The sequence below is a fragment of the Monodon monoceros genome, unplaced genomic scaffold, assembly GCF_005190385.1.
Source record: "Monodon monoceros isolate NGI ecotype Baffin Bay Population unplaced genomic scaffold, NGI_Narwhal_1 Super_Scaffold_10, whole genome shotgun sequence".
Lineage (NCBI taxonomy): Eukaryota > Metazoa > Chordata > Mammalia > Artiodactyla > Monodontidae > Monodon > Monodon monoceros.
The window spans coordinates 43,316,493-43,325,779 of record NW_021703766.1 but is presented as its reverse complement, the minus strand read 5'-3'; the positions used below and the strand labels follow the sequence as shown (position 1 = coordinate 43,325,779).

General features: G+C 38.6%; 1 protein-coding gene across 2 annotated transcripts in view; it reads right to left on the bottom strand.

Annotated features, from left to right (window-relative positions):
* Window positions 1-5,282: 5,282 nt before the first annotated feature.
* The window catches only part of LOC114889366 (zinc finger protein 461-like), a 38,169-nt gene continuing 34,164 nt past the window's right edge, over window positions 5,283-9,287 (bottom strand). For both annotated transcript variants that reach the window (XM_029212615.1, XM_029212605.1), the window contains one exon: window positions 5,283-6,941. In XM_029212615.1, coding sequence (XP_029068448.1) covers window positions 5,578-6,941 — 1,364 coding nt within the window. In that variant the 3' untranslated portion in view covers window positions 5,283-5,577. The remainder of the gene's footprint in view (window positions 6,942-9,287) is intronic.

Below are 9,287 nucleotides of genomic sequence, written 5' to 3'. Positions count from 1 at the left end.
GTCAGAAAGAGAAAGACAAATACTGTATGCTAACACATATATATGGAATCTAAAAAAAGAAAAAAAAGGTCAGAAGAACCTAGGGGTAAGACAGGAATAAAGACACAGACCTACTAGAGAATGGACTTGAGGTTATGGGGAGGGGGAATGGTAAGCTGGGACAAAGTGAGAGAGTGGCATGGACATATATACACTACCAAACATAAAACACATAGCTAGTGGGAAGCAGCTGCATAGCACAGGGAGAGCAGTTAGGTGCTTTGTGACAACCTAGAGGGGTGGGATAGGGAGGGTAGGAGGGAGGGAGATGCAAAAGGGAAGAGATATGGGGACATATGTATATGTATAACTGATTCACTTTGTTATAAAGCAGAAACTAACACACCATTGTAAAGCAATTATACTCCAATAAAGATGTTAAAAAAAAAGTTACATACTGTGTGGTTCCATTTATAAGACATTCTGGAAAAGGTAAAAATATAGGTACCCAGAATATATCAGTGGTTGCCAGGTATTAGGGGTGGGGGAATATTCTGAATAGAAAGGGGATGCACGAGGGGATTCCTTGAGGTGTTGTAATTGTTTTGCGTACTGTTTGTGGTCATAAATATAAAAATATGCATGTGAAAAAAAATAATAGAAGTGTGTACATACCAAAAATAGTGAACTGGAGTAGTAACACCAGGAAGATGGTGGAATAGAGTTTCCGGCACTTGTCCTCTCATTGAAACATCAATCTGAACAACCATCCACACATGAAAATGCCTTCACATGATCTAATACAGCACTTGAGTGGAGCACAGAAATGAAAGATACGTTGAAGAGGATAAAAAGGACAATTTCACACTACCTGCATTACCCTTTCCCCAAGCCTGTGCAATGAAGTGTGGAGAGATACACCCTTTGCATTGGGGGAAGAAGAGTGAAGTGAGCATCCAACTTTGCCATAGACCCAAGCACCAGCCTCCTCCAGTGAATCCAGGCTCCAGGAAAGCCCCTACAGGTAAACCATGACTCAGAATCCAGGCCTGCCCCTGTGGACGCAGACAGCAGGCTCCATGCTGCCCAACCGATCACCACACTGGCCCTACAGACCCAGGTACCATATTGGCACCAATGGACCTAGGCTCCAGGCCTGCCCCAATAGACTCCAGTATGAGGATTGCCCCTACGGCCTCAGACCAGGCGTACCCCGATGGATCCAGACAACAGGCCCACTCCACCAAGGTCAGCCCCCACAGATTAAGGTTCAAGGCCTGTCACTGTCACAGGAACAGGTCAGCTCCTGTGGACCCAGGCTTCAGGCCTATCTCCACAGATCCAGTCACCAGGCCAAGTCCAGTGAACCCCAGCACCAGGCCAGCCCCTACAGGCACAGGCAGGTCTACTGCACAGACCCAATTAACAAGCCCAGCCCAGTGGCTCCTGGCACCAGATCAGACACCATGGATCCAAGTTTCAGGCCTGTCCCTGCAGTCTCAGGTACCAGGCCCACTCACCTGCTGAACCAAGCACCAGGTCAGCCTGCCTGAAGGCTCCAGAAGCAAGCCTTCCCATGGACCTCACCAGCTGATCCACCCAGAATCTCTGGGCAGCTAGTTTGCGAATCCAAAAGGACCACAAATAAGCAGGGAAACATGACACCACCATAGTAACAAAATAAAGCATGAGTAACCAACCCAAAAGAAATAGAGATCTGTAAACTGCCTGACAAAGAATTCAAAATAATCATCTTAAAGCTCAGTGAGCTACAAGAAAGCAAAACAAAATCAGGAAAACAATACAAGAACAAAATGAGACAGGACAAAGAGCTAGAAACCATAAAAAAGAACCAAATAGAAATTCTATACTTGAAAAACACAATGACTACATTTATAAATGCCAGCACTTCAGTAGGAGACTTGATCAAGCAGAAGAAAGAATCAGTGAGTTCTAAGACTTGCTGTTCATTTGAAATCACCCAGTCAGAGGACCAAAAGAAAGTCTACAGGAATTATGGGGTACCAGCAAGGTATCAATATATGCATTATGGGAATCCCAGAAGAGGCAGAGAAAGAAAAAGGGGAAGACAGGTTATTTAAAATATAAAAATAGGGCTTCCCTGGTGGCACAGTGGTTGAGAGTCCGCCTGCCGATGCAGGGGACACAGGTTCGTGCCCTGGTCTGGGAAGATCCCACATGCTGCAGAGCGGCTGGGCCCGTGAGCCATGGCCACTGAGCCTGCGCGTCTGGAGCCTGTGCTCTGCAACGAGAGAGGCCACAACAGTGAGAGGCCTGCGTACCACAAAATAAAAAATATATATATACATATATATATATGAATAGAAAATGTCCCTAATCTGGAGAGGGAAATGAACACCCATATCCATGCAGCCTAAGTAACTCCAAATAATTATAATCAAAGTGTCAAGAGTTGAAGACAAAGAGAATTTTGAAAGCAGCAATAGAAAAGCAAATTGTCACATCCAAGGGCACCCCCCTAAGACTATTAACAGATGTCTCGGCAGAAACCTTGCAAGCCAAGAGAGAGTGGCATGATATCTTCAAAGTGCTGAAAGGAAAGACACTGCCAACCAAGAAAACTACACCTGGCAAAGCTGTCATTCAGAAATGAAGAGGGAAAAAAAATTCCCACACAAACAAGGAGGGAGTTTACCACTGGACCACCTTACAAGAAATGCTAAAGGGAGTTCTTCAAGTTGAAATGAAAAGATGCTAAGTAACAACTTGAAAACATATGAAAGTATAAAACTCAGTGGTAAAAGTAAAGTCAGAATACTCTACTATAGTACAGTGGCATGTTAATAACAGAACTTTAGTATAAAGATTAAAGGACAAAGTATTAAAAATAACTGTAACTACAATTTATTATTGATACACAAAATAAAGTGATGTAAAGTGTGATATCAATTAACATTAAAGGTGGGGGGAGGAGAAGTTAAATCATAGAGATTTTGTATGTGGTCAAAGTTAAGTTCTTAGCTTGAAATAAAGTTATAAGATGTTTTTTATGTAAGCCTCATGGTAACCACAAAGAAAAAATATGCAGTAGATAAACAAAAGATAGAGAAAGGGATCAGTGCATTGCACTATAAAAAAAAAGCATCAAATTATAAAGGAAGATAGCAAAGAAAGGAAACAAGGGACACACAAAAAACGAAAACAATGAACAAAATGTCAATAAAAAGACCTTACCTATCAATAATTACTTTAAATGTAAATGAAATAAATTATTTAATCCAAAGATAGGAGAGTAGCTGAATCAATCAGCAGCGTAGTTGAAGGGATTGAAAAACAGATCCAACTTTTTGCTACCAACAAGAGACTCACTTTAAGGATATCCATAGGCTGAAAGTGAAAGGATGGAAAGAGATATCCCATTCAATGGTAACCAAAAGAGAGCTGGGATGGCTATACTTATATCAGACAAAATAGGCTTTCAGTTGGAATCTGTCACAGAGAATAAAAAAGGTCACTATTATGATGTGGCCAATTCATAAAGAAGATATAATAATTGTAAATATATATGCACCAAACATCTGGGCACTTAAATATATAAGGCAAATATTAACAGAACTGAACGGAGAAATAAACAGTAATACAGTATTAGTAGGGAACTTCAATACCCCATTATCAACAATGGATAGTTCATCCAGACAGAAAACACTACAGAACAAATGAATATAATGGACATACATAGAACATTCCATCCAACAGCAGCAGAATACATATTTTTTCTCAAGCACACACGGAACATTCTCCAGGATAGATCATATGTTATGGCACAAGTCTTAACACATTTAAGAAGACTGAAATCATATCAAGTATCCTTTTGACCACAATATTATGAAAATAAAAATCATTAACAGGAGGAAAATTGGAAAATTCACAAATACATGAAAATTAAACACACTCTTTAACAAGCAATGGATCAGAAATCAAAAGGGAAATCAAAAAGTATCTTGAGAAAAATGAAAATAGAAGCAAAACATACAAAAGCAGATGGGCTAAAGCAAATGCAGTTTCAAGAGGGAAGTTTTAGAGATAAAAGCCTATATTTTTTTTAAAAAAAGAAAGATCTTAAGTAAACTACCTAACTTTATGCCTTAAGAAACTAGAAAAAAGAAGAATTAAGGCCAAAATCTGCAGGTGGAAAAAAGATAACATTAGAGCAGATATAAATGAAATAAAGACTAGAAAGACAATAGAAAAGATCAATAAAACTGAGTTGGTCCTTTGAAAAGATGAAGTTGAAAAACTTTTAGCTAATCAAGTAAAAAAAGAAAGATAGGGCTTCCCTGGTGGCACAGTGGTTGAGTGTCCGCCTGCTGATGCAGGGGACACGGGTTCGTGCCCAGGTCCGGGAAGATCCCACATGCTGCAGAGCAGCTGGGCCCATGAGCCTTGGCCACTGAGCCTGTGCTCCGCAACGGGAGAGGCCACAACAATGAGAGGCCCGCATATCGCAAAAAAACAAAAACAAAAACAAAAAAGATAGGACTCAAATAAATAATGTTATAAACAAGAGAGAAGAGTTCCAATATTGCAGAGCAGGCAATGAAGAATTTGGAGCAGAAAGGCAGTAAATAGTTGGTACAGTATTTATAAATCCTTCTAATACATTAAAATTAAATAAAAGTAGGCTAAAATGTGGACTGATGAGAACATCATGAATCATGGATTATGATTAATCCACTTTTGTCCAAAGAATTTTTAAAATTTAATTCCTGGAAGAATACAAAAGAAGTGACAGCTATAGCTACCCCTGTGTAGGGAAAGCAGATGGTTATAGGACTAGATATTAGGGAAGATTTTATTTTCACGTTATTTTGGGTAACTTTTGAACTTTTATAGTATCTGCTTTTATTTCCCTTTTTTTTGAACTACAAAATTAATGTAACAACAGAACAGACACACACTTTCATGGTTGGGAATCTACCAATAGAAACATAAGAATGACAATCTAAGAATGTTTATTGCACGATCATTTCTGGTGAAAAAGAAGTAGAAACAATTTGAATGTCTACAGTAGGGAATGGCTCAAAATACTGGCATACATCCCATAGTAGAAATATTCTGAAACTTTAGAAAGAATGAGTCAGATCTACAGTATTGGCCTGGGAAAATGTCCATGATTATTTAAGTGTAAAGGGCAAAATGCCAAGAAATATGTCACTATAGGGGGTAAATCCTTTCACAGACATCCAATAAACCCTTCATATGTGCAGATATGTTCGAGCACGAAGAAAGAAGCAACACACATACATATTGGTTATTTCAGAGATTTGTGGGAGGGGAAGAAATTGTTTTCATTTTATTTCTGCCCCACTTCACTGGTTTCAGTGAAAACAAATAGTTTTATAAAATTTATTTCCAGTATTGATCATTACAATAATTCAGAAATAGCACTGATACCAGAGCAATTTTTTCCTTTTAATAACTTTTCCATTTTCCCACTTGAAAAAAAAAGAGTTCAAAGATTACTTAAATCAATACTAATGAAACCCAGTATTTTACCAACATTTTCCTTAAAGAAGAAAAAAGTATATCCCCAAAAATAATTTCATGATACTAGACTTAGGATGGGGAGAGAGGAAAACTTACTGAAGTCTCAACAGTATGAAGTGTCTGGTGTACATTAAATTGTAAGCCATGGTTAATGGCCTTCCCACATTCATATGGTTTCTTCCCAGAATGAATTCTCTGATGGTGTGAGAAGCTTGAATGATAGCTAAAGGTCTTTCCACATTCCTTACATTCAAACGGCTTCTCACCAGTATGAATTCTCTGATGTTGAATAAGGTGTGAATGAAGTCTAAAGGCCTTACCACATATACATTCATGAGGTTTCTCACCAGTGTGAATTCTCTGATGTCTTTTGAGGTGTGAGCACTGCCTAAAAGCCTTCCCACATTCCTTACACTCATAGGGTTTCTCACCAGTATGAATCCTCCGATGTACAGTAAGTTGTAAGCCATCACAAAAGGCCTTCCCACATTCACTACATTCATAAGGTTTTTTGCCGGAATGAATTTTCTGATGGTGAGAGAAGCTTGAGTGATAGCTAAAGGCCTTTCCACATTCTCTACATTCATAGGGTTTCTCACCAGTGTGAATTCTCTGGTGTATTGTAAGGTGTGATCGATGTCTGAAAGTCTTTCCACATTCTTTACATTCATAGGGTTTCTCACCAGTATGGAGTCGCAGATGTTCAGTAAGTTGAAAGCCACGAATAAAAGCCTTCCCACATTGCTTACATTCATAGGGTTTTTCACCAGTATGAAGTCTCTGATGTTGAGTAAGCTGTGATCGCTGCCTAAATGCCTTCCCACATTCCTTACATTCATAAGGTTTCTCACCAGTGTGAATTCTCTGATGTAGAATAAGTTCTGAGCCATAATAAAAGGCCTTGCCACATTCTTTACATTCATAGTGTTTTTCACCTTTATGAATTCTCAAATGTTGTTTAAGTTGTGAGCAATGAATAAAGGCCTTCCAACATTCATTGCACTTGTTACTGTTTTGAATTCTCTGTTGTTTAGTAAGGTATGATGTATCAACAGTTTCTGCACATACCTTACATTCAGAAAGTTTTTCTTTAGAATGAGTTTTGTGATGACTAAAGAATAAATTGTAACTGAAGTTTTTTCTACATTCTTTACATTCAAAGATTTTCTGTCTATTATAAAATTCCTGAGTGAACAAAATATGTTGGCTAAAAATGGGCATGTGTTCATGGTTGATAATAAACTGCCTGAAATAGCCCTTCTGCTTTCCCTGTTGTCTCTCAAACTGACTTTCGCATGCCCAAATATCTCTGAAAATGGATTTCTCAGGACTATGGCTTTTAAATGGTTCCATGATAGCCCATTGGGATGATTCTGTCTCATAAATGTTTCTTTCTGGAGATAACTTCTTGGCCTCACACTTGGACACCAAGTCTGAAAGATAAGAAACACATTTTAATTGCTAGTTTTGTGTTACAAGAGAATTGAAATACCTCTGGTAGAAAAGAGAGAGAATTGAAAATAATTCACATAAGAAATGAAAGGCTTGGGGAGCTCTTAAATACCATCATGCAATTGAATGAAAATAGAGTAAGGAGAATGCAAAGAAATGAAAGCTCATGAAAGAAAAGTGAGGGAGTTAATTAACAAGTCAAGTCAGTGGTTCTGAAATTTTGATCCACATCAGAATCACCTTGGGAATTTGTTGCAATTATGGATGTTTACAAAACATTCTAGATCACCTGAATCAGAGTCTACGAGTCTGTATATTTTAACACTCTCCACCAGGCCAAAGGATTATGTGATATCTGCTAGTTGTCCCCAAACATCTATTATTCCCCTTTTGTACACTGATTGAACCCTTGGTTTTTAGTTGAGAACAGGCTGCCCAATATAAACATTGCACTTCCCAGGACCCTTTGCAGCAGAATATGCCATGTAACTGGATTCTGCCTAAAGAAATGCAGAAGTGTTATGTAGTAGCATCTGAGAAGTTTTTTAATTTTTAAAAAATTTTATTTTTGGCTGCCTTGGTCTTCGTTACTGCCATGGGCTTTCTCTAGTTGTGGTGAGCGGGGGCTACTCTTTGTTGCAGTGCACAGACTTCTCATTTCGGTGGCTTCTCTTGTTGCAGAGCACAAGCTCTAGGTGTGTGGGCTTCAGTAGTTGTGGAATGCGGGCTCAGCAGTTGTGGCTCACGGGCTCTAGAGCGCAGGCTCAGTAGCTGTGGTGCACGGGCTTAGCTGCTCTGCGGCATGTGGGATCTTCCCAGACCAGGGATCGAACCCGTGTACCCTGCATTGGCAGGCGGATTCTTAACCACTGCACCACCAGGGAAGTCCTGAGAATTTTAAGAGTAAGCTTGCCCACACCCTATATCTGTTATTCTTCTGATTCCTCAGCAAAGCCAGCTGCAATGTGCATTTGATGTCATGTCTGTCACAGATGATTTTGCAGAACAGAGTTGCCACTCCAGCCTGGACTTTAATGAAAGAGAAAATTAACCCTCTATATAGTTTAAACTACAATTATTTGGGGGTCTCTGTCACATACAGCCAAACCTATATCCAAACTAATACAGCCTTCCATTGAACTGTAAACCTATATCCAAACTAATACAGCCTTCCATTGAACTGTTTGAGACCAACAGCTACATAAAGCATTCTGTGCTAACGCAATTTATTTTTCCATTTTCCTAATGACGATCATTTGGGTTGTTTCCAGTTGTTGGCTATTATGGTTAGTACTGCTATCAACATCCATGCACATTTCTTTTGGTGGAAACAGGACTCCTTTCTTCTAGGTGTGAAATTACTGCATCAGATGATATGCATTTGTTCAGCTTCAGTTGACACTATGCAACAGTTTTCTAATTTACAATTCCATCAAACTCTAAAAGAGTTCCTGTTCTTCATATCCTCAGCAACACTTGTAATTGTCCATCTTCTTCTAAGCATCCTGGCAGATGTGTTGTGATATTGGATTGTGGTTTAATTTGTAATTTTTCAGGCTGAATACTTTGCCATATGTTTATTGGCCAACTGGATATCTTCTTTAATAAATTGCCTATGCAGGTGTTTCGTCCATTTTTATTAATTTTTTGGGCAATAAAATACATACAAAATCCACCATTTTAACCATTTTGAAGCATACAATTCAGTAACTTATAGTGTATTCCCACTGTTGTGCAACCATCCGATCCCTAATTCCAGAATATTTTCATCATGCCAGAAAGAAACCTCACACCCATGATCATGTTCTATTCTCCTCCCCGCCCCACCCCCAGCAACCATCAATCTGCTTTATGTCTCTGAATTTGTCAAGAAATTTCATAAGCACGAAATCATACAATATGTGACCTTTTGTGTCTGTTCTCACTCAGTATGTTTTCAAGGTTCAGTGATGCTGTAGCACATATCAGTACTTCATTTCTTTTTATGGCTGAGTTATATTTTATTGTACAGATAACCATGTTTTGTTTATCCATTCTCCAGTTGAGGGACATCTGGGTAGTTTCTGGGTTGTATTTTTCTTTTTGATTTGTAGGAATTCTTAATTTATTCTGGATATAACCAACTACATAATGCAAGTATCTTTTCCCACTCTGGGGCTGGCCCTTTCGCTCTCTTAATACTATGTTTTGATAAACAGAAATTCTTAATTTTAAGATAGTCTAATCCCAAGTTCATAAAAATATACTCATATAATCTTCCAGAAGCTTTTACTATTTTACCTTTCATATTTAGATCTATAATCCACCTAGTGTGAGGTAGAAATCAA